The sequence below is a fragment of the Microchirus variegatus genome, assembly GCF_963457635.1.
Source record: "Microchirus variegatus genome assembly, chromosome: 20".
Taxonomy (NCBI): domain Eukaryota; kingdom Metazoa; phylum Chordata; class Actinopteri; order Pleuronectiformes; family Soleidae; genus Microchirus; species Microchirus variegatus.
In genome coordinates this window covers 20,092,037-20,117,906 of record NC_139821.1, presented here as the reverse complement: position 1 = coordinate 20,117,906, position 25,870 = coordinate 20,092,037, and the positions used below count along the sequence as shown (strand labels likewise).

The 25,870-nt window shown below is 42.1% G+C and overlaps 2 protein-coding genes across 2 annotated transcripts; both read right to left on the bottom strand.

The window, feature by feature from the left end:
• Nucleotides 1-147: 147 nt before the first annotated feature.
• LOC310941903 (extracellular calcium-sensing receptor-like) lies at nt 148-5,162 on the bottom strand (the record flags this gene model as incomplete). The annotated part of the gene is made up of 9 exons (XM_083907151.1): nt 4,984-5,162; nt 4,513-4,807; nt 4,305-4,391; nt 3,543-3,809; nt 2,086-2,292; nt 1,705-1,980; nt 1,346-1,573; nt 1,137-1,260; nt 148-1,058 (listed from the first exon to the last, which is right to left on the bottom strand). The coding sequence occupies exons 1-9, from the start codon at nt 5,091-5,093 to the stop codon at nt 148-150; spliced, it is 2,505 nt and encodes an 834-aa protein (XP_083763277.1). The 5' UTR covers nt 5,094-5,162.
• Nucleotides 5,163-11,796: 6,634 nt separating this feature from the next.
• LOC310941860 (extracellular calcium-sensing receptor-like) lies at nt 11,797-16,670 on the bottom strand (the record flags this gene model as incomplete). Its single annotated transcript, XM_083907108.1, has 6 exons — nt 11,797-12,707; nt 12,786-12,909; nt 13,729-13,935; nt 15,434-15,543; nt 15,730-15,754; nt 16,428-16,670. 6 exons carry the CDS (start codon nt 16,668-16,670, stop codon nt 11,797-11,799), a joined length of 1,620 nt encoding a protein of 539 aa, XP_083763234.1.
• Between the last annotated feature and the right edge of the window lie 9,200 nt (nt 16,671-25,870).

Genomic DNA, 25,870 nt, shown 5'->3' with positions numbered 1-25,870 from the left:
TGTGCAGGGCTTGCTCCTTGCTTCGCTGCCCCGACTGCGACAGGGCTCTTCGACGCGCTCGCCCCGGGGGACCTCGAGGGTTAATATATTATTCTATACCTGGATAATCTTATTACAAAAAAATATAAATACTACCTTTTGCGTTTTTTATGACTTAGAGCCTCGACCCATGATGGCTTTCTTTGTGTTTCTCTCCGGTCTCAACAGGATTATGTAACATTTAGGTCCAAACAGTGCCACCAAGAGGCCAAAACTGGACGCCAGGATGGCAAATACCTCTACTGCATCTGCATATTTGCCTGGTGAACTGATGTAAGCAGGGACAAAAGCCACCCACACTGCACAGAAGATCAACATGCTGAAAGTGATGAGTTTGGCCTCATTGAAACTATCTGGAAGATTCCTTGCTAGAAAAGCTAACAAACAACTGAGGACAGCCAGTAAACCAATATAACCAAGTAAAAATGCAAAACCAACTGTGGATCCAACTGCACACTCATAAACTATCTTGTCACTGTGATACTGGGTGTTTTTATGAGGCACTGGTGAAGCAGAGATGAGCCAGACAGTGCAGATTGCCGCTTGAACAGAAGTCAGAACTAGAACTGTCCCTCTCTGCTGCACAGCACCGAACCACTTCAGACTGGACTCACCCCCTGGTTTGGAGGCCCTGAACACAGCCAGAACCACCATGGTTTTCACCAGGATACATGAAACACAAAGCACAAAGCTGATGCCAAATGCTGCATGTCTTAGTTGGCAAGTCCATGATCTGGGTCGTCCAATGAAGAGCAATGAGCACAAGAAACACAATTTGAGTGACACCAGGAGAAGAAAACTGAGCTCTGAATTGTTGGCAAGAACTATAGGTGTGCTGCGATGATGGATGAAGATGCCCAGAACAACAACACAGATAAATGTGCCCAACAGTGAGGTGGTTGTCAAGAAGATACCCAGAGACTCATGGTAGGAGAGGAACTCTGTTCTCTTAGGAACACAGTGGTCACGCTGGGGGCAGGACCAGAAATCCTCTGGACAACTGGTGCACTCCATGGAGTCTGAGAAAAGACAGAAAGTGATGAGAAACATGTATATACAGTACAACATATCTGAACTGTTGTGTTTAATACAATCACCAGTTGTATTGCTGATCTTTCCCTCAGAACAAGGGACACAGTCAAAACAACACTTAGGTTCCCCCTTCTTTCTGGCCATGCGGGTACCTGGAGGACAACTCTCACTGCACACTGACCGAGGAGGCTGTGTGGAAAAAAATCAGTATCTGTTGATCTAATCTATAATGAGTAAGAAAAACAGATTATAGCCTAAAAAAGTAAGAAATAACCTGTTTGGATTCAAAGTTCCAGAAGATTTTGTCTTCCTCAAGTGTGAGTTCTTCACCTTTGAAGGCTGACCTCTTAAAGTCACCCACTCTCTGAACTATCGTTTTTCCATCAGGGAGCCACACCCAGTTCATGATGTCATATATTGGTAAGGGATCACCATTTTCATCAAATGACACTTGATCACCAAATGATGTGGTGAAGTTGACTTTTTCCAAGTAATACATAATCTATGAAAATCCAGATTAGGGAGAAAATGAAAAAGGAAAATTGAAAATTACTACATAACGAAAAAGGTTTACTGCAGTTGAGTTTATTCATGAACATCAACTCAAGAGTTGAGCGTAAACTGATATCTCACCTGCCATGGCTCCAGTCTTTGTAGATGAGCACAGGTCTTGTTGCTGAAAGGTCCTCTCCCTGGCTCACACTGCAGCATGTCATCAAGAGCATACACCAGAGCGTACACAGCCTTATACACATTATACTCTGGCCTGAGGTTTGAAACATCAAAGAACTCAGTCTCCACATTCTCTATAACTTCCTGTCCAGTGCATAATTCTCCTCCAGCTTCTACCCAACCTGCTGGAGGTGGTGCAAATCTACACTGAAATGTGTGTTCCCAAAACTCATTCACCTGGGTGAAGAGAATGTCCAATTTTTTTTTAATTTTCTTTTTTTAAATAATTACACTATTTAATTGCTGTTTATCTCATTTCAGATTGAAACATTTGATTCTCACCAGGCTATTTCCATCAGTGTTGTTGTGATGTAAGTCAGGACGTATTTGTAACAGGAAGTCTCTGAGTCCTGGTATTTCTCCTCTACGGATGGCGATCCCCAGTGTTCCAGCCAGGTACGGCATGAGGTGAGGAGTCTGGAGCACAGCAGCTGATGACCAGGCTTCACTGGCAATCCACTGCAGGCCTGTCACATTCTGTTTCACCAACTGTACATTGCATATATGGAAGTGTAATCTAGTTTCCACAGTTAATGTCATACACAAGCATATGGCTTATAAAAAGAGCTGACCTGACTGCATACAAAACAGCAGAACTTTGTACCTCCACAGCTCAAGTCCTGAATGATCTGTGACTTTCTACTTTTAAAAGTGAGGTCATTATACTCTTCCCTAAACACCTTAGAGAAAAACCTTCTGACCACATTGTCACTTTTAATGACGTCACCGTGGCTTCTAGTTCCACTTTGAGGAGCTATTTTTGACCAGGAAAAATCATTTGATTCATACATAAAGCTAATTTCCAGAACAGCCTTCTTCCACCTGTGGAGCATTATGAAAATTAAAAACATCTTGTCTTTAAAGGACGCTGAAAAACTAGGTCATGCTTTACTTACACTAGAAAGACCATATCACTCTAGTGTTAGCTTCTCTGCAGTGGCTCCCCATATAGTTTAGAATTCAATTTAATTTAAAATCCTCCTCCTCACATACAAAGTACTAAATAATCAGGCCCCATCACACCTGAAATAACGAGTTTTAACTTCTCATCTCAACACATGATTCAGCCCCAAAATTCAGGCACCCGACTCCTCTCCTGTGGAACCAACTCCCAGTGTCGGTTCAAGAGGTAAACAATCTCTTTAAAGTTATACTCAAAACCTTCCTTTTTGATAAAGCTTATAGTTAGATCTTGCTCAGGGAAACCTGAACCATCTCTTACTTGAGCTGCTATTGGTGTGGTGCACTAAGCACTCACTTTCTATTTCCCTCACACTCAGGGTATGAATATATATATATATATATATAGTAATTCATGTTAACCACAACTGGCTGGTTCAGATGATGGGTGAATTTAAGATGATGCTTCATTCGATATAGTTTTTGTTTTGTGTCGTAAAACCTGAATGATTTTTTTTTGACTGAAATAGCACCAAGTGTTAGTGACAACCCTGAGTTCCCAACCCTGGGGCCAGATCCAGTTTTCCAAAATTACCCGCATTCCTATAAACAATCCAGAAGCAAGAGCTGCAACTCTGCATTTGGGTAGACAAAGAAATGACGGCATTTTCTGCAAGTGTGTCAGACAGAAACATGAGCAGAGAGATGCATAACTGTAATTTGTCCTAGTCAGCACTTAAACTCTCATATGGTCTGGGTAGAACCTTGAACAAAAAATAAGATTTTAGAAAAATAACATTTTGTACAGTTGCTATATGAAATTATATATCAACACCTACCTCTTTCATGAGAATAACCATGCGATTCTCAGGTGAAAACACAATCACCACTCGAGCTGTAGATTTCTTCATCACATCCACTATTCTCCTAATTTCAGTGGGATTATAAAGAGGCAGAATCTCTGTGTAAGCCAGACAACCTCCAGCAGTTGGACCCAGATCAGAGTGAAAGGATCGACCAGCGTTTTGTCCATAATCATCATCACTGATGAGCAGACCTGCCCAAGTCCAACCAAAGTGTTTTAGAATCTGAATCATAGCATTCACCTATGTGGACACAGAGCAGAGGGATTAGTGCACAGGCTGGAATAATCTTTCACTTGACATTCTGCTGAACAGGTTCATCTAAGTCTTGTGTTTAATCACCATCTTCAAGTGTAGTATATTCATGACTCCTCATCCATTCCTTACCACCTCACATCTGTAATACCAACGCTCTCCCTGCTTTCAAAACCAGACTCAAAACCCACCTGTTTAAAACTGCCTATTTACTCCACCCTTAACCGTGATCATACCTACCTCTATTGTTGTTTTATCAGTGCACTGTATGTTCACTGTATGTGCCCTTATGTTTTATCCATTGTTTTATTTTATGTAATGTGTCCTTGAGTGTTGTGTAAGGTGCTTCCTAAAATGTAGCATTATTATTATTATAATATGGAAAGTTTCACCTGCTCTCATAAGGGAAAAGGTAAAGTCTTCACACATGTGGCACCAACAGATTTTATTTTATGTATTTTGATGTTGTAAATAGATTCTCACCTGAAAAATATCACTTGGGATCGTCCTAAAAAAAGATGGAAACTTTTGTCTGTCACTCAGGCAGGAACATGTGGCAAAGTAACTCACCTGCAAAACAAGACCATGTGTCAAAAAATTTGTTTGCAGATTTTTATTTTGAATTTGTTAATTACTTAATTAAATACGAAATTAAATCACAATACTGATGTTGAAAGACATACAAACTTACCAGAGGCACTCTGTACAAACCTAAGACTGAGGATATGGCAATAGAGCCCGTGGAGTAAGAATCACCCACAATTCCAAGGAGTGGAGGAGTTCCTACACATTTCTCCTCTAATGTAACCTGCTCTTCTTGACCACCGAGTAAGGACAGTCCTACACCAATTCCAACCGCTACTTGAACACAGTTATCATACAGACTGTATCCCAGAGTCACATTCGGCAGCAGGTTGGAGTTTCTGTTGATCTCATCGATAGCAAAGGCCATGGTCTGAGCCTGTCTGAATCCTATAACATTAAAACTAACAACACAATATAAATGTAACAATACATCATACAGTAACCAGAGTTGTAGTCCACAACTTCAGATACTGCAAACAATGAGGTCAGCATCAATGTCAAATACAATGTAAATGCTTTGTACATGTCAGATGTAATGCTATTATTCCACATTAATAACAATATTCAGGTAGCTTACCCATAGCAGGTAGGCTGTTGTGGCTCTGAGGTAAACGATATATCAGCATAAACAGGATAGAAGTGAAGTCTGAAAAGTCCACCAAGAATCACATCTCCAGTTTTGTGCATCCCATTTAGGTTAAACTGTCCCTGTAACTGACAAGAGGAAGGGTAATACAAGGAGGACACAGCAGAGGAAAAGCAGAACAACATTAAATAGAGAAGACTGGTGTCTAAAAATAACCTCATGACTTTTCTCTGGTTCGCCCCTGTCTAAGTGCAGACTCAACACAATATCACCACATTTTATGTATTTGCAGTGTTGTTCATTTTTGCACACCGCCCATCAGTGCAGAGAAAGAAGCTGTCAGGGCAGGGCCTAAGTCATATCTCATCTGTGATTGATCAATGAATCTATTTATTGTAAGGTTTTCAACACAAAGTGTGTCATATCTGCCAGCAGGGTTCTCTCATTCACAACAATATAAAAATACCTAGTTGGAGGTCATAAAGCAGCTTACAATTATGGAAATTGTAATCTGGTTACAGCTTCGGCACCAGAACACACAACAGATAGCAATGAGTAGTCGTGATCGATTATAAGAAAAACAAATCACACAATCAAATGAAAAAAAAACAAAAGACATCACAACTTCTACTGCCATATATTTCCTTTCTCACTCTCATGCTTCATAGGGGCTTTTACCCAAACTTTATAGTGGTCATATACAGAAATTTACACATTTGATTGTGCATTTGCTATGTGATTCATGATAGACATGTTGGTAACCAGTAGGGATGTCCAACAATATCGGCCCAACAATAATATCGGATAATAGCCTATTATTGTAATATCGGTTTATATCGTTTTTTCTGCCAATAATGTAAACCCGATAAAGTAATGCATAGATTTTGTGAAAGTGTGCGAGCAAAAGCTTGGTAAATATTATGCGTGCTTAATAGGGATAATTTAATTGAACAGGAAGTGCCTTTTCTTTTGAAAGTCACGGCATTGCTCGAGACACCACAACCAGTGAATTATATGGATGTATTATAGGAACTGGATAGAGCACCGCCCCTTTGGCTCTGTTTATTCCTATGGATTTGCTCACTCAGCTCATATGTCAAAATAATTTCTGACTTCGTGGTTTATTTTCGGGTTGTGCACCCCATAGAGCATGCACAGCAGTGTTACACCCATAATGCCTCATGGTTAAGTGAACAAGCCGTCAGCATTATCGACTTGCCCTGTGCGTCCATGAACAGCCAATTGCATGATGGGAATACACTACTGACGTGTTGTATTGGATTTCATGGATACCAATGGCACGTTTGCCTCGGCTTTAAACCACAGATTTGTAAATAAATGCCAAAAGTATAATGACGTAATTAAAGGTTGAAATGATCAATTTAATGGTTATATTAATTGATTGTGGCTGTTAGTTTATATGTGTTGTTACAGGAATCATGTTGCTTTCTTGGATGCTTTTGGCATGCTAATAATCAAAGATGTTGTAAAATAAAAAAAATTGCTTTACAACAGTAAGTGTTTTTATCGTGATTTAGGGCTCTTTCGGACCTATGGTTAGTAGTCAGGCCTGTAGTCAGAAAAATGTCACTATGTAGCAAACATGGATATGGTTTGCTTTCATGTATGCTTAGTTCTTAACGAACCAAAATAGACCGCAAAGACCATCGGCCGCAGAACATAAGCGGCACGGTCACTGGAGCTGATCGCTGGCTCGCTGAATATGGCAGTGCTCATGGCAGACCCGTGAGGAGCCTCTTCTGTCCGAGAGCACAGAGACAGTCACATAGCTTTATATTCTTGAAGGAGATTGTTACCACGTGAGAAAAAGACAATGGTTTCTGCCGTAGGACATGAAAAAAAAAAAACGATCGCTTTGCGAACGGCAAAAGACGAGCCCATGTAAAGAGTGATGACCCAGGGCGAAAAGCCCTCCCGGTGATTTTGGTGGAGCTGGGATGTTTGTCCTAATACGTGAAACACAGAGAGACGGACAGTCCTTTTGAGAACAATGTAAGCGATATGCGGAAAGTTGTTGTTCATTACTGTTGCTTGGCAGCAGGTGTTTATCCGGCAGCACAAGTTGAATATATTGGTTGTACGCCAATATATGTCATTTTGGTACTTCGACTTTTACTAAAGTAAATATTTCTCTGGTTATTTGTACTTTTACTTAAGTACTGAGATTCAATACTTCCTCCACCACTGACCAGTGGTAATCCCATATCTCAACTCATATCCATAATGCATTAAACTATACCGTTTCGTCCCATTTGGTTTGGTTGCTTTCACACCAGAGGAATCGTACCAAAGTAGGGCAGATAAAGTAGTCCGAGACCACCCCTTCAGGCAGGTCGAGATTCTATTCATAACAAAGCAAACAAACCGACCCAAGGGACCAAACACGTTTGCTGCGCAGCAAATGCTGTAGCTGTGAGAGCACCCTAAACAACAAACAATTCTCTTGAATATTAACCATGAATAGAATTTTAATAACTAAAACCTGCTTTGTCGTTATATTTTAAAAAATGTAAACCAAAAACCCCTCATTGCCTTCATTTATTCAAATTTCTTATCAAGTTTTAATATCGCACGGTTCCCTGACGCCACATTGTGACGGTTTCCGTGTGAGTATTTGTGGGGAGGTTTTTTTGGGGGGGTGCCAGTCAGGTTACTCTCCAGACACATAAGATGTTTTGTTCTTCTTTTTTTTAAAAGCTCCCACATTTAATAAACACACAACAAAAACCACACAAAGGAAGTACACTATACAGTGTACCCCGATACCCAGAAAACCAATAATCTAACCCACCATCAATGTAAACACAAAATAACAAAATGCAGTCTTTGGAGTCCGGTTCAACGGAGGAGCAAGTGGGCGAGTGGAAAAGAGCAGGACGCTTTACTGCTAGCGAGGACTATCGACTCACTGTTGTTAGCATGAGCATGAGAGCTCCGACGCTGTCGTGCTATACTGTGAACACAGAGGGAAAGAAGTGGAGTGGAGTGCCTCTGTGGTCCGAAAAAAAAAAGATGCGAGAGGGTGAGTGGCGACGAACAAGACGTTTTTTTTGTTTTGTTTTTACTGGCGAGGGCTGTGCGGCTCACTGTAATTATCCCAAGCATGAGAGCTCCGACGCTGCCGTTGCACATTCTCCAACTCCCCATGCCAGGTGAGGGCAGATACATTTGTAGTAGCGACACCGGGGCGTATCAACAAATCAGCGCCGGACAGCGCGCTGCGAGAGCGGCTACCAGGGTGTGGACGGCCTGGCTGTCACAACATGACCACACTGGTGTGCCCGTACACAGCTGTGGCTCTTTTTATGGCCTTTGGGAATGTTTTACCAATAAGAAACTCCATGAATTAAAAATATAGAATATAAAGATCTATAAAAGCCTATGTCCATGTCTTGAGGTGTCCTGTGGACACTTTTGAAGGCAGTTTTTGTATTTTTTGTTGCAGTACCAAGAGTGGCCACCATGACAAAATTGAGGGGGCGGTGCTCTGTTCAGTTAAAGGTCCCATATTATGCTAAATCAACTTTTCAAAATTTTTTGTTCCTCTTTGTCTACTTGGACGACATCCTCATTTCTTCCGAGACGAAAGAGGAACATGTCTAGCATGTACGCCTGGTCCTCCAATGACTTCTGGAAAATAAATAAATAAATAAAAGATTTTAAAAATGGTGCAATCTGACGTGAGCGAGTATTTAGGGAACGCGAAGATTTACTTGCAAACGAAACATTGGCTTATCTAGCTCCACCCTTCCAAATGATCCATGCTCTGCAGGAACCTGTGACTCCAGGGCTGCAAGATTCAGATCTAGTTGCATGGGGTATTGTTATTGGTAGGATTATTGCCACCCTCTGTCCTTTTCTTACAAAATTGGTCTCAAAGATACAATGACCTTGATGACAAACTAACTTAACAGATATCATATGCACACATAAAAGTCAATAGGGGGTCTATTTCAGCTTTAATGTGCTCCATATTCCCTTTGCAAAAAAGTAAAAAAAAAAGTTCCTCTTTGTCTACTTGGACGACATCCTCATTTCTTCCGAGACGAAAGAGGAACATGTCTAGCATGTACGCCTGGTCCTCCAATGACTTCTGGAAAATAAATAAATAAATAAAAGATTTTAAAAAAGCAGAGAAATGTGCCTTCCACGCCTCCTCCGTTCCCTTCCTGGGGTTCATCATGGAGCGAGGCCAGCTCTCTCCGGACCCAGCTTAAATCAACGCCGTATAGGACTGGCCCACCCCTATCACCCGTAAGCAGCTCCAGCGATTCCTGGGCTTCGCCAACTTCTACAGAAGATTCAGTCGCAATTACAGCAAGGTGGTGGAGGCCCTTACCAGACTCACCTCCCCCTTGAAGAGTTTTCACTGGACAGGAGAGGCAGCTCAAGGAACTATTCACCACTACTCCTATCCTGTCTCATCCGGACCCAAATCTCCAGTTCGCCATTGAGGTGGACACTCGGTGCTCTCCCAACGGAGCGCCTCCGACCAGAAAATCCACCCCTGTGCTTTATTCAGCCACCGCCTTTCACCTGCAGAAGCCAATGATTACGTGGGGAACCACAAGCTGTTGGCTGTCATTTTGGGTCTACAGGAGTAGAGGCACTGGCTGGAGGGGTCCTCACAGCCCTTCATCATATGGACCGACCACAAAACTCAACTCACAGCAGGCCCGGTGGGCCTTGTTCCTGGGAAGGTTCCTCTTCTCCCTCACCTTTCGCCCCGGCTCCCGCAATGTCAAGCCTGACGCCCTGTCCCGCCAGTTCCCCTCTGACTCACCCAGTTCTGAGCCCGAACCAGTCGTCCCCCCCGACCTGCATTGTTGGAGCGGCCTCCTGGCCAGTGGAGGAGTCCGGAGGGCTCAACAGGCAGAGCCTGACCCCAACCAACTTTTTGTGCCCGAGCCCGTCCACTCTGAGGTTCTGCAGTGGGGACACTCCTCCAAACTGGCCTACCACCCCGGAACTGCACGAACTCTCCAGTTCCTCGAACATCGCTTCTGGTGGCACTCCATGTCACAGTCCGTCACAACATTTGTCTCTGCCTGTCCCGTTTGTGCCCGGGACAATTCCTCCAACCGCCCCCCCGCTGGTTTATTGAATCCCCTATCGATTCCTCGATGTCAAGGAGCTACGGATTGCCACCCCTTCACTCAGCACCTGGAACTTATCCCTGTGTTCTCTACAAGCAGTGAGTTCGTTCCATTCTGGACCTCCTCCCAAGCACTGACTCTCGCCCCGAGCTCTAGCCCTTCCCGGCTCAGCTGCATGGGCGTCCTCCCCAAACTCCCATGCTAACTCCCCTCTTAGCCTCATACCATCCCTTGTTATGTTTAATTAATATTGTTTATGATTACACTACTGTCTACTCTGCATTTTTGGGTCCAAATAACATTTAAACCAGTCCTTAATAGGATCATAACAACTTAGGCCCTATCTACATGGAAACATATATATATATGTATATATATATATATATATATATATATGTATATATATATATATATATATATATATATATATATATATATATATGTATATATATATATGTATATATATAAACATATATATATACATATATATACACACACATATATATATATATATATATACACACATCAGGCCTGGCGGGTGGTGGCGCTGCAACACTGTTACACCAAAAACAGAGATGTTGAATAAAGCTTTATTCTAGTGAGTTTACATTACAATTAATACAGTCACATAAACAGAATAAGCCAAGCCAGATGAAAGGAAGGAAATAAAAAAAGTATATAATTTATCGTAAAGCAAACAGACCAAACAATCTCCAAACACAAGAGGAGGATGACAACAAAAATGAGACAGTGAATGCCAGTGCAGGTGAGAGATGGGACTATGACATCATGATTTTCCCAAAGTAGCTTATTGGTTGTCTACATGAAAACTGGTGCCAATGATCGGTGCAATCAAGACCATGACAAACATTGGCTTATCTAGCTCCACCATTCCAAATGATCCATGCTCTGCAGGAACCTGTGACTCCAGGGGCCTCGTACAAAGGTTGCGTATGCACAAAAACGTGGCGTACGTCATCTTCCACGCTCACGTTCAGATGTATGAAACGTGAAATGACCGTGGAAATGTTCGGTGCCCACGCCAACTTCATGGCTGGCGTACGCCCGTTTCTACAGCTATTGTTCCTTTGGCGACACTTAGTGGTGATGCTGGGAAACTGTTAATAATGTGAAAACAAGCAGTCATCAGAGTGATGCGCACATCAGAGACACACTTATGAACAATGAACACCTTGCAAATGGTGCAATCTGACGTGAGCGAGTATTTAGGGAACGCGAAGATTTACTTGCAAACGAAACATTGGCTTATCTAGCTCCACCCTTCCAAATGATCCATGCTCTGCAGGAACCTGTGACTCCAGGGCTGCAAGATTCAGATCTAGTTGCATGGGGTATTGTTATTGGTAGGATTATTGCCACCCTCTGTCCTTTTCTTACAAAATTGGTCTCAAAGATACAATGACCTTGATGACAAACTAACTTAACAGATATCATATGCACACATAAAAGTCAATAGGGGGTCTATTTCAGCTTTAATGTGCTCCATATTCCCTTTGCAAAAAAGTAAAAAAAATGTGTTGATAAATTAGATTTCTTATTTTAGATGTACAAAACTATGTTATGTAGTCAGCCTCCTTCCCATTATATACATATCATCATTAACATATTATTCTATACCTGGATAATTTTGTTACAAAAAAATTATCAATGCTGTATTTTGCTTTTTTTATGGCTTCGTGCCACGACTCATGATGACTTTCTTTGTGTTTCTTTCTGGTCTCAACAGGATTATGTAACATTTGGGTCCAAACAGTGCCACCAAGAGGCCAAAACTGGAGGCCAGGATGGCAAATACCTCTACTGCATCTGCATATTTGCCTGGTGAGCTGATGTAAGCAGGGACAAAAGCCACCCACACTGCACAGAAGATCAACATGCTGAAAGTGATAAGTTTGGCCTCATTGAAACTATCTGGAAGATTCCTTGCTAGAAAAGCTAACAAACAACTGAGGACAGCCAGTAAACCAATATAACCAAGTAAAAATGCAAAACCAATGGTGGACCCAACTACACACTCATAAACTATCTTGTCACTGTGATACTGGGTGTTTTTATGAGGCGCTGGTGAAGCAGAGACAAGCCAGACAGTGCAGATTGCCGCTTGAACAGAGGTTAGAACCAGAACTGTCCCTCTCTGCTGCACAGCACCAAACCACTTCAGACTGGACTCACCTCCTGGTTTTGAGGCCCTGAACACAGCCAGAACCACCATGGTTTTCACCAGGATACATGAGACACAGAGCACAAAGCTGATGCCAAATGCTGCATGTCTTAGTTGACAAGTCCATGATCTGGGTCGTCCAATGAAGAGCAATGAACACAAGAAACACAATTTGAGTGAAACCAAGAGAAGAAAACTGAGTTCTGAATTGTTGGCACGAACTATAGGTGTGCTGTGATGATGGATGAAGATACCCAGAACAACAACACAGATAAATGTGCCCAACAGTGATATAGTTGTCAAGCAGATACCCAGAGGCTCATGGTAGGAGAGGAACTCTGTTTTCTTAGGAACACAGTGGTCACGCTGGGGGCTGGACCAGAAATCTTCCTGACAACTGGTGCACTCCATGGAGTCTGAGAAAAGAGGGAAGGTTATGAGATACATGTTTATACAACATCTCTGGATTGTGGTGTTTAAAACTTTACACTCACCAGTTGTATTGCTGATCTTTCCCTCAGAACAAGGGACACAGTCAAAACAACACACAGGTTCCCCCTTCTTTCTGGCCATGCGGGTACCTGGAGGACAGCTCTCACTGCACACTGACCGACGAGGCTGTGTGGAGAAAAATCAGTATCTATTGATCTAATCTATGATGAGTAAGAAAAACAGATAAAAAACTAAAAAAGTAAGAAATAACCTGTTTGGATTCAAAGTTCCAGAAGATTTTGTCTTCATCCAGTGTGACTATTTCACCTTTGAAGGCGGACCTCTTAAACTCACCCACACTCTGAACTATTGTTCTTCCATCAGGGAGCCACACCCAGTTCATGATGTCATATATTGGTAAGGCATCACCATTTTCATCAAATGACACTTGATCACCAAATGATGTGGTGAAGTTTACTTTTTCCAAATAATGCATAATCTATGAAAATCCAGATTAGGGACAAAATGAAAAAGGAAAATTGAAAATTACTACATAACGAAAAGGTTTACTACAGTTGACTTCATGAACATAAACTCAAGAGTTGAGCGTAAACTGACCTCACCTGCCATGGCTCCAGTCTTTGTAAATGAGCACAGGTGTTGTTGCTGAAAGGTCCTCTCCCTGGCTCACACTGCAGCATGCCATCAAGAGCATACGCCAGAGCGTACACAGCCTTATACACATTATACTCTGGTCTGAGGTTTGAAACATCCACCAATTCATTCTCCACATTCTCTTCAGCTTCCTGTCCAGTGCATAATTCTCCTCCAGCTTCCACCCAACCTGCTGGAGGTGGTGCAAATCTACACTGAAATGTGTGTTCCCAAAACTCATTCACCTGGGTGAAGAGAATGTCCAATTTTTTTTAATTTTCATTTTTTTTAAATGATTACACTATTTCATTGTTGTTCATCTCATTTCAGATTTAAACATTGAATTCTCACCAGGCTATTTGCATCAGTGTTGTTGTGATGTAAGTCAGGACTTATTTGTAACAGGAAGTCTCTGAGCCCTGGTATTTCTCCTCGACGGATGGCAATCCCCAGTGTTCCAGCCAGGTACGGCATGATGTGGGGGGTCTGGAGCACAGCACCTGATGACCAGCCTTCACTGGCAATCCACTGCAGGCCTGTCACATTCTGTTTCACCAACTGTGCATTGCATAATATGCAATGTAGATTACACTTCCACATATTATGTGGAAGTGTAATCTAGTTTCTACAGATAATGTCATACACAAGCATATGGCTTCTACAAAGAGAAGGACCTGACTTCAGACAAAAAGGCTGACCTTTGTCCCTCCACAGCTCAAGTCCTGGATGACCTGTCACTACCTTAGAGAAAAACCTTCTGACCACATTGTCCCTTTAGATGACGTGACAAGTTAGACTCAAAACCTTCCTTTTTGATAAAGCTTATAGTTCGATCTAGCTCAGGGAAACCTTAAAATCTAATATGCTCTGAGCAGAACCTTGAACAAATCATTATATACATTTATTTGACACAAAATAATATGATTTTGGAAAAATAACATTTGAGTACACTTACTATACAAAATGATATATCAACACCAACCTCTTTCATGAGGCTAACCATGCGATTCTCAGGTGAAAACACAATCACCACCCGAGCTGTAGATTTCCTCATCACATCCACTATTCTCCTTATTTCAATGGGATCATAACGAGGCAAAATCTCTGTGTAAGCCAGACAACCTCCAGCAGTTGGACCCAGATCAGAGTGAAAGGATCGAGCTGCGTTGACTCCATATGCATCATCACTGATGAGCAGACCTGCCCAAGTCCAACCAAAGTGTTTTAGGATCTGAATCATAGCATTCACCTATGTGGACACAGAGCAGAGGGATTAGTGCACAGGCTGGAATCATCTTTCACTAGAAATCCTTGATGAAAACAGGTTCATCAAAGTTCTGTGTTTAATCACCATCTTTAAGTGTTGTATATGCATTCACAACTCTCTTCATCCACTAAATAGAACGTTTCACCTGCTCTCATCAGGGCAAAGATAAAGTCTTCACACGTGGCAGCAATACATACAGTTTTTTTGTTTTTTTGTTTGTCCTTGCTGGTTTTGTTGCTCTTTATAACCCCTGAAGCTGTGACATTCTGTACTGCTTTCTACTCCATGGAATATTTAAGCGATATTATTATATTATACAACAAATACAGGGGTTAGTGTTATATACAAGTATGTACACACACAATTTATTTTATATATTTTGATAAATAGATAGAATAGGTAAATAGATTCTCACCTGAAAAATATCACTTGGGATCGTCCTAAAAAAAGATGGAAACTTTTGTCTGTCACTCAGGCAGGAACATGTGGAAAAATAACTCACCTGCAAAACCATGTGCCAAAAAATTAGTTTGCAGATTTGTATTTTTAATTAGTTAATTGCTTGATTAAATATGAAATTAAATCACAATACTGATGTTGAAAGACATACAAACTTACCAGAGGCACTCTGTACAAACTTAAGACTGAGGATATGGCAATAGAGCCTGTGGAGTAAGAATCACCCACAACTCCAAGAAGTGGAGGAGTTCCTACACATCTCTCCTCTAATGTAACTTGCTCTTCTTGACCACCGAGTAAGGACAGTCCTACACCAATTCCAACCGCTACTTGAACACAGTTATCATACAGACTGTATCCCAGAGTCACATTCGGCAGCAGGTTGGAGTTTCTGTTGATCTCATCAATAGCAAAGGCCATGGTCTGAGCCTGTCTGAATCCTATAATATTAAAACTAACACAACATAAATGTAAAAATCATACAGTAACTGTAGAAAAGTACACGTTCCACAAATCCAGATACGACAAACAATGAGATAAGCATCAACATCAAATAAAAGTTAAATGCTTCACACAAGTCAGCTATAATGTTATTCTACATTAATAACAATATTCAGGTAGCTTACCCATAGCAGGTAGGCTGTTGTGGCACTGAGGTAAAAGATATATCAGCATAAACAGGATAGAAGTGAAGTCTGAAAAGTCCACCAAGAATCACATCTCCAGTTTTATGCATCCCATTTAGGTTAAACTGTCCCTGTAACTGACAAGAGGAAGGGTAATACAAGGAGGACACAGCAGAGGTAAAGCAGAACATCATTAACAACATGAGACTGGTGTCTAAAAATAACCTCATGACTTTTCTCTGGTTCGCCCCCGTCTAAGTGCAGGCTCATGACAATATCACCACATTTTATGTGTTTGCAGTGTTGTTTATTTTTGCACACCACCCATCAGTGCAGAGATTAGTTTGAGTCATAAAGCAGCTTACAATGATCGCGATTGTAATTTGATTACAGCTTCGGCAGCAGAACACACAACAGATAGCAATGAGTAGTTGTGATCGATTATAATAAAAACAAATCACACGATCAAATGAAAAAAACAAAAGACATCACAACTTCTAGTGCCATATATTTCCTTTCTCCAACAGTATCAGCCCAACAATAATATCGGATATTAACCTATTATTGTAATATTGGTTTATATCGGTTTTTCAACGTCCCCAGTCGAGGTCAGCAGCACCCCATCCCCACTGTACACAGTGTTGAGGTTGCACTGCTTCCCCCTCCTGAGTCGCCGACCAGAACCTCCATGGCCTCACCAAATTGCCCCCACGCCTAAGTTTTTGCCTTTTTGCCGCGCTGTGCTTGGCCTGCTGGTACCCATCAGCTGCCCCTGGAGTCCTACAAGCCAAAAAGGCCCGGTAGGACTCCTTCTTCAGCTTGACGGCATCCCTTAACGCCGGTGTCCACCAACTGGTTCGGGGGTTGCCGCCGCGACAGGCACCAACCACCTTGCGGCCACAGCTCCAGTCAGCTGCCTCGACAATGGAGGCATGAAACATGGCCCATTCGGACTAAATGTCTCCTGCCTCCCTCGGGACGTGGTCGAAATTCTACTGAAGGTGGGTGAAACTCTCTCTGACAGGTGACTCCGCCAGACGTTCCCAACAGACCCTCACTACACGTTTAGGTGTGCCAGGCTTGCGTATTTTGCGTGTGATGGGAGGAGAAAATGTAAATATGTTATTTTAGCACGCGCAAAGTGATTTATCAAACCTGAAACGGATTGTGGTGATTATTTTTGCGCCATATTTAGCACATTTGAAAGGTAGGTCTTAACTGGCACAGTGGTGTGCACACATGGCTGCGGTTATTTATAGTTATATTATATTTGTAAATCAGGAAATTAAGTATTTCCAGAGCATGTTCAACTACGCGTTCACAGATGACGCACATTCATTTCTTATTTGGTATATCTGAATAAATTAAATAGAGATATCCATAGGAGAAATGCGTGTTTGTACTGGTATGGGCTTACCTTGGTGTGTAGTTTGTGGTTCAAGGAGGGGTCGTACCTATGTTACCCGGTTAAGACCGGAGGAACGGGGAACCCTGATTTACCTTAAAGGGTCCAGCTCTAACCTGGTCTACTCTCGGTGCACGGCGAAGCGCAGGGGGCACAGTGCACGAATGTCACCAAAACCTCACAGGCAGGTTACCCCTAACCCTTCCAGTTCCAGGCACATTTAAATGCAATAAATAATCACAACAATCACTATTTAATGTAACTATCTGAATCAGCTATAGATATATCATCTATTTCGATTGTCCCGTCGCCTCTGACGTCAGATCAAAGGCTGTTGGCACACGTAATGGAAACTCATCCTGACTGAATTAACACAGATGAAACCAGGGACGGACTGGGACTAAAAAGCCTTTGTGATGATCCACTTTATTTATTTATTTACTTATTGACAAAAAAGTCACTCATCCATTGAAAATCTTCGTTCATATTTTATCTGTGATTGTATTCCTTGTCCTTTACAGTTGAAGCATGGTTTAATCAAGTCTTGGAGAAACTCTTCACAGCATCCAGCTCTGCACTTCGTCACTGTGACCCCTCCAGCTGTCCCACATCAGATTCTGACACCACTCTACACGTTTCATAATTTATTTTTTGTTTGCATATTGTGTTAGACATGCTTTTAGATTTGGCTCCTTGTTTATTTTAATTTGTACTCTTACACAATATAAATGATACAGTTGTCATCAGTAAACAAAGTAGCTGTAATTCTGGGAATGAAGTCTCGTCCATTCTGGGAAGTCCGTCCCCCTATGGGTGAGTCGAAAAAGTGCAGAGCTAGTGTTAGTTCAAATCCCAACGTTATGCGCCACCTCCAAGTACTTAATATGACACGTTACGCGTCATATGACGCACTTAGAGGTGAGCACAAATACTATTTTTTAGAAATAATAATAATAATAATAATAATAATAATAATAATAATAATAACAGAACTCGGCAACGAGAAGAACTGAATGAAATTTCTTGAAAACGTCTCCATCACACCGGCTGAGTTGGAAAACAGGTCTTATGTCCAAAATTCAAACTATCCGTTTAACACCCACCCCCCCTTTGTGGTTGATCTGTTGGTCAGCACCCTCAAAACGAGGGTGGTTGTTAAAATGTGAATGCCACCAGGATTAATTCTTTATCTTTGTCAGAAACGAAGTTGTGACGACCCAGGATAGAACACAATCGCGGAGACTCAAGGTTCAGGCAGGTACAAAAACGTTTATTCAATTCAGGTCAAAAAACACAGGAGTTCAGTCCAAACAGGCAGAGGTATCAGAATCGCTAGGCAGAAGACAAGGTCGGACAAAACAGGCAGGCAATGGTCGAAACATGGGAAGACAAAAACTATGGCAAGGATCGTGGGAAAAAGCACTGGAACGTGAGACAAGGCTGCAAACGAACTGGCAACGAGACAAGACACAGAGGGGGTTTAAGAGCAGGGCTGATTAATGGACAAGTGCATGCAGGTGCGCAGGAACAATCAGGAAGCAGGTGGACATAGACGAGAAGGGGGCAGGGCGAACAGGAACCTGGAACAGAGACAGGGGTGAGTGATCACAAAATAAAACAGGAAGACAAGACATGAAACATGGAGGAGAAAACAAAACCATAATCAAAACATGCGTCTAATCATGACGCATCCTCCATCCTCAAATTCATCAATATGCAAAAACTTGGATAAAACTGTTTATACCTACCTCTTACTTACCTGAGAAGCACCCTTATTGTCACATCTCAGATTGACAGGTTTAAAGCAATACAGCAATGCATCTTTAAAAACCATAGCCACAGAAGAAATGGAGAGAAATCAAACTATGCCTCATACTGTGGTGTTTACTATCTCATACCTGTTGACACTAATTAATAGTGATGATTTCAGTGCTTACATTTAATTTAGATATTTGTTTATTGATAACAAACAAGCTGTTTGACATCTGGAACAGTCACAATCCCAGAACCAAAGGCTTCAAAGCCCCCCTTGGTTCTATGAATTGGACAAGCACCAGGGACATCTTGACAAAAGCCAGGGTGTAGTGATGGGCAAATGAAGCCCCGTGAATCACTGAGGCTTTCCAGCCCATTGCTTCACCAAAAGGTTCACTCATCGAGGCCTCAATGAAACAGTGAATACTGCCATCTGCTGGACAAATTAAATTACAGTCAATGCCATTGTACCACGACTTGAGCTGAAATGTATGATTTACTTATGTGTGCAGAAACAATAAACAATGGATATTTCTATAGTATGATCATGTGTAAGTATGTGGACAACAACACAGACATGGAGCTCTGTTCTTAATTAAAATACCAATGACAACATTTCAAGAGTTTGTATTTTTATTCAAAAACACTAGTTTTTCCAATGTTTTTGGATTCAGGCGGTTCCTTTTTTTAGACAACACTTCTCCAGCCTTCGAAAAAACCCTCTCACATGGCACTGAAGACGCTGGCGAACATAACCAGGTTACTGCCAGTTTGTGAAGGTGTGGATACATGGCTTTATGTCCATGCCAATATACGAGTGGATCCTCATCCCTTGAAATATTCATCTCTGCCAAGTAACGATCCACTTCAATCACGGCATCTGCCACCACACTTGAGCTGCTCCCGCTGCTGTTTATGGCGTCATCCAACAGCCGCCAAAGTTCACCTAATAACAAAAAAGGGGGGTGGGGTGTCATGCACAATACCACTGTCATAATCAAGGATACAGATGGGGTTACTTACTATTGCCACCAGATTGAGCCATGCGAGTGTTTTGCAGCTGGTCTGGGGGGGCAGATGAGGCTTCATGCCTTATTACATTTGCACACTCATTTTTCAGCCGGTTCACTGCTTCTTGTCTCCTGGTTGCATTTTCGAATCCTAATTTTTTAAATCTTGGATCCAATAAAGTTGGCATTGTCAGGCCACCTGCTGACTCCAAAGAACTCATGTGGTCCCTCAGACGTCGAACAAGGTTGTCCCCCAGCTGCCTCGCAATGGTGGATGCATTCATTGTGTGCATCTTGTTTGTTATTGCATGATGCAACATCTTCATGAGAGGTATCACTTTTGAGGAGGATACCCTCTTCTCAGCAGAAACCTCAACTGTTGCTTGGTGGAATGGGGCGAGTACACTCAGAGTGTTGTTCACAGAGTCATACTCAGCTGCTGTAAGGGGGGTAATGTCTGTTTTCAGTGAGGCCAGGGCTACCCCCACTGGCTCTCTTAGCTCATACAGCCGCTGCAACATAAGGAATGTGCTGTTCCAACGCGTGTCTACCTCTATTATCATTTTGTAGGGCTGCCTTCCCATCTGCTCCTGCACTTGGACCAGTCGCTCTTTCGCAGTAGTGCTTGTGCGGAAGAGGGTCACCAACCTCCTACATTTCTGCCTTAATTCATTTAGTCCTTCCACATCATCGAAGGACTTGCGAACAATAAGGTTTATTGTGTGAGCAATGCATATTGCATGCCTCACATTTAGCTGTCTCACACAAGCGTTCATGTTTGATGCGCCATCAGTGACAAGACACTTCACCTTATCTCTGATGCCCCACTCCTCCATGAGCTGTACATGCCCCGCTGCAAGGTTTTCTGCTGTATGGGCCTTTGGAAAATGTTGCACCCCAAGCAGAGTAGTGCAGAGCTGGTCTTCATCGTCAATGAAATGGCACGTCACTGCCAGGTAGGCGTCCATATTGATGGACGTCCACATGTCAGACGTGAGACTGACAGCCACAGCCTTCTGGACCTGCTCTCTGGCCTTCTCCTTGGCCTCCTGATATTTTATATCCACCATTGCTTTCAGAGCCTGAGGGTGAAAAGAAGAGCTGTTATGATGACCAACATAAAAATGACCACATTGGCTCTGTTCACACACCTTTCTACTGGGGAGAATATAGTTGGGATCCATTAGGTGCATGAGCTCCCTGAAGCCCACATCCTCCACAACGGAGAACGGCTGGGAGTCCTTGATGATCATGTTGACCACAGCCTCATCCACCATTGCTTTTCTGGAACCTGTAACAGTTATCAATTAACAGTGATGCTGGTGTGTTGTAGGAGCTGAACACGAGATTTTGACAACATGCAAAAACATATCTGATGGTACTTTGGCTTGTATCCGGCCTGTTGGCAGGCTGGGCATGCTCATGCAGTGCTCTGTAATGGCGAAGCATGGAGGAAGTGTTGTTGCTGTATGTTAGCTGTTTATCACACAGCAAGCACCTCACCTTTAAGGAAGTCATACATATTAGGACTGATAGTTCAGTGTATAGCGAGTATACAATATTCACTATTTTATGTATATCATTACACATACAAACCTTATTATGATCAGTCAACTCAAAATACTCCCATACAGGTGAGGACTTCCTCTTTCTTGCTGGCTCCATCTTTGTGAAAAGGAATTTGTGGCAAAACAAACAAAAATGGAACTGGCAGGAATGTTAATGCTCCTACAGTGCTTTGTAGTAAAATCACGCTTAACATATACATGCACCATCACATGAATAAATCATTCCCCAACACCAGTGTTTATTTTTTCAACTCATTTTATTAATGGTACACAAAACAGTTGTACATATTTCACTTAAACATGTTATCTTTAAGAATGAGTAACACAACACTGCTGTCAAACTGTGGCTTCCCAGTGACGTCTTTACATACATGAGTCAAAGTAGAGTGTATGTGACTGAAGAAAGTGACAGAAGGTGCACATAATATGTGTAAATGTCACTCCTGAGTATATATATTATATATACTCAGGAGTGACATTTACAAACATAATAACTGACATACACACAAACAAACACAAACCAGTGTAAAAGGAAAGAAAAATATATATCTCACATCAAAGCCCTACAGTGGGGGAAATGATCTACACTACTCCTTCTACTTCTCCTACTCTCCTGCTACTGCTACTCTTATTCTGACAAACTCTCTCCAACTCTCTCCAACTCTCACTAACTCTCTCCAACTCTCACTAACTCTCTCCAACTCTCGCTAACTCTCTCCAACTGTCTCCAACTCTCTCTAACTCTCACTTACTCTCTCCAACTCTTCTCACCATAAACGCCTACAACACCCACAGCGTGCCTCGAGGTTTGAAGCGTTTTATTGGGAAGTGATACGGTGAACGAACCAATGACGTGATCTGTCCAAACCGAGGCCTCGTTTGTCATCGGTTACGTCATTTTCCGGAAGCGATACAGGCCTCGAAGCGCGGCTTCATTCGACACGCCCACTTTTACTCGAGACAAGCCTCAATGCCTCAGTTCATTTGTCCCATCACTACCAGGGTGTACTTGCTCACTTTGAAGATGGAAGCTGGCAAAGGTTCCTCTCTGTCCTTGGCTTCAATATAAACATTGACACGTTGATGTCGATGGTTTCTGTGCTGCTTGAAAGACAGCTATATCTCCTGACCTACAGATTCAGCCAGTACCACTTGGAACTTCTCTTTAACTACATCAGAGCATCTGGAAGGGTTCCTAATTTATATTTACCAGCCACAACTCTAAGTGAAAGTTTCAGCAAATGCTTCTATTGTTTTCAGTTTGTCAGTCCATATGCTTTTTTTAAGTTTTTGGTAAAATGTGTTTTCTGAAGACATACACAGTACCTGGACGTGTCACAAACTACAAAAACACAACACTAAAACCGATTGAAACAGTTTATAAACAAGCTCTGAAAGTACTAGATAAAAAACCAAAAACGCAGCATCACTGTCAGATATTAAAAAAACATGAGCGCTTAAGCTGGGACAACACTGTTAAACTCACAGATGCTACCTTGATTTACAAAATCTTCCATGGCAAAGCACCTCCTCCATTACAAGAATTTGTTAAAAAAAGATCAACAAGAGCTGGCTCTAGAGGTGACTGTGTAGTTCCTTTTAGAAAGAGTGCCTTTAGTCAAACCACGTTTTCTGTTCGTGCTTCTCACACCTGGAATTCAATACCACACACAATACGTGAACTCCCGACTCTGACCTCTTTTACCAAACATCTCAAAGTCTGGCTATTGGAAGAACAGCACTGTTACCACAACCCTGCCTAAACATTTATATTGTGTGGTGCACATGTGTTTCATGATCCACTAAACTCTTCATTGTTTTTTCTTTTCTTTTTTTTTATTCGTTGTCTAATTTTGTTTTTTCTCTCTCTGTAATTATTTCCCCTACTCATACTAGCCATGAAGGCTAACTGTTCTATTTGTTGTTACTATTGTTTTAATTGATTTAACTATCCTATGTTGATGACACCAACCTGCCAAAGGGACTAAAGATGGACATTAGCAGTTTGGCTATAACCTTGCATATTTACATGTATATGTTCATTAATATGTATTGTCCCTGCTTTAAATAAACTCCAACTCAAACTCAAACTCTTACCTTTTTGATTGTTTGAATCCCTGGCTGGTCAGTCTCCCTTCTCTGGTTGGCCCCCGTCACTGTCCCACTCTTCAAGGAACCTGGCCTCCCTGTCCAAATGCAGCTTTAAGAGCCCCGAGGTGGACGTCTTTTCTGGATAAATGTTTATTTTCTCTGCCTTGCAAGGTCTTCAGGTCCACCGTTGTGGAGAGAGGGACAGATATTGGAGCCCCACGTTGGGTGCCAAAATTGGCAAGGTCACTACAGGTCATACTTTTACATTTATTTAACACTAATACAAAATTTCTGTAACACAGGTCATGCACTGCAGCCTGACCAACGCCCCCGCTGTATTTCAGAACCTGGTCAACGACATCCTGTGTGACATGTTGATCGTCATTTGAGCAGGGAGACGTGGAAGGTGGGGTGGACTTTGGGAGACCGGGGGAGCTTGAGACGGACATGGTTGACGAGGAGGTCACCAAGGGGTTTGGTGAGGGGGATAAAGTGGACAGCTTATGAAGACCAGTCAGGACCGGTCAGGACTGTAGTGTAGTTCTGAGAGGGGGGAAGACCGGTGATGAAGTCCACGGCTATGTGGGACCAGGGACGTCCGTCGAGGAATGGATAGGGGATTCAATAAACCAGCCGGGGGGCGGTTGGGGGACTTGCCCCGGGCACAAACTGGAGGAGCCTTTTGAGAGCTACGGACACCTCTGCTTCACCCAAGAGCTACGGATTGCCGCCACTTCAAAATGAGGGTTTTTAGTTTTTTTCAAATTTGTTCAACTTGAAGTTTGTAAGAAGCCACTACATGCTTCAAATCACAGTATTAAAACCATAAACTTTGTATTTGAATTAAGGTTGTTTGATTGCTGTGAATCATTCCTAATTTGGGTGTGGCAATCTCACATTCCAGAGCTTTTGTTGTTTTTTCAGCTGACGGTCACGGAGAATACACATGGGTAATTAATATGCACACAGAGAGAGAGAGAGGGAGGGGGGGAGTTATTGAGCGTGTGCAGTGTGAAATTAAAGCGTGATTGTCATCAAAGCAGTCGTCATCAAAGCTTTGTTGACCAAAGGAAGGCAAGGAGAACCAGACAATAACTAAACTGTGGCTGTACTTCTTAACAAAGACAGAGACAGAAACAGATCTCACTTCTGCTCGGTGAGTGGACTCGTTAGCATTTTAAGCCAGCGATCTTTATGCTAACGTGTTAGCAGACTTCACCGTCACAAAAACAACAAACGAAAGAGAGCGGGACAGATACAGTAGTTGTCTGAGATGATGACATGACGCCAGCACCTCTCTGTCTCCTTATGGTGAGATTTCATGAACGTGGTTACTTTACGTAACGTAAGTGTTCAGTCACATACAGGGACGTTTTTTCTTTTAATAATCCACAGTGCATTTCAGAACGTTATGTGTGCATTGTTATGAACCAGCTAGAAACTCGCTGATTTGCTTGAATCATGTGTGAATGACACAGCTTTGTGTATGACTCTGATGCTAATGATTTAGCAACGAGCTGAGACTTATTAGCACATCATCAGCTCATTCAGGAACAGACTGATCCATCCACACTACACCACAGAGCCACTTCAATGTATTTCATTAGTGTCTGCGGCAGCAAGGCAGTTTGATTTGATATAAGAAATATGTGTCTATTTTTGATCCTTCCTGATATAGTATATTTGTTTTCATAAACAACAAAAACAGATGATGGAAATAAAGGGGTATGCAAAAGTTTGGGCACTGCTGTAAATGTTCATGATTTTCCTTGATAAATCATTGGTTGTTTGGATAAGACATTTCAGTTAAATATATCGTATATATATATATTTATATATATAACAGGCCTGGCAGGTGGTGCCGTTGCAACACTGTTACACCAAAAACAGAGATGTTGAATAAAGCTTTATTCTAGTGAGTTTACATTACAGTTAATACAGTCACATAAAAAGAATAAACCAAGCCAGATGAAAGGAAGGAAATAAAGGAAAGTAAATGATGAATCGTAAAGCAAACAGACCAAACAATCTCAAAACGCAAGAGGAGGATGACAACAACAAAAATGAGACAGTGAATGCCAGCGCAAGCGAGAGTTGGGACATCATCATTTCCTCAAAGTAGCTTATTGGTTGTCTTAGTGAAAACTGGTGCCAACAATCAGTGCAATCAAGACTATGACAAACATTGGCTAATCGAGCTCCACCCTGCCAAATGACCCATGCTCTGCAGGAACCTGTGACTCCAGGGTTGCAAGATTCAGATCTAGTTGTGAGGGTATTGTTATTGGTAGGATTATTGTCACCCTCTGTCC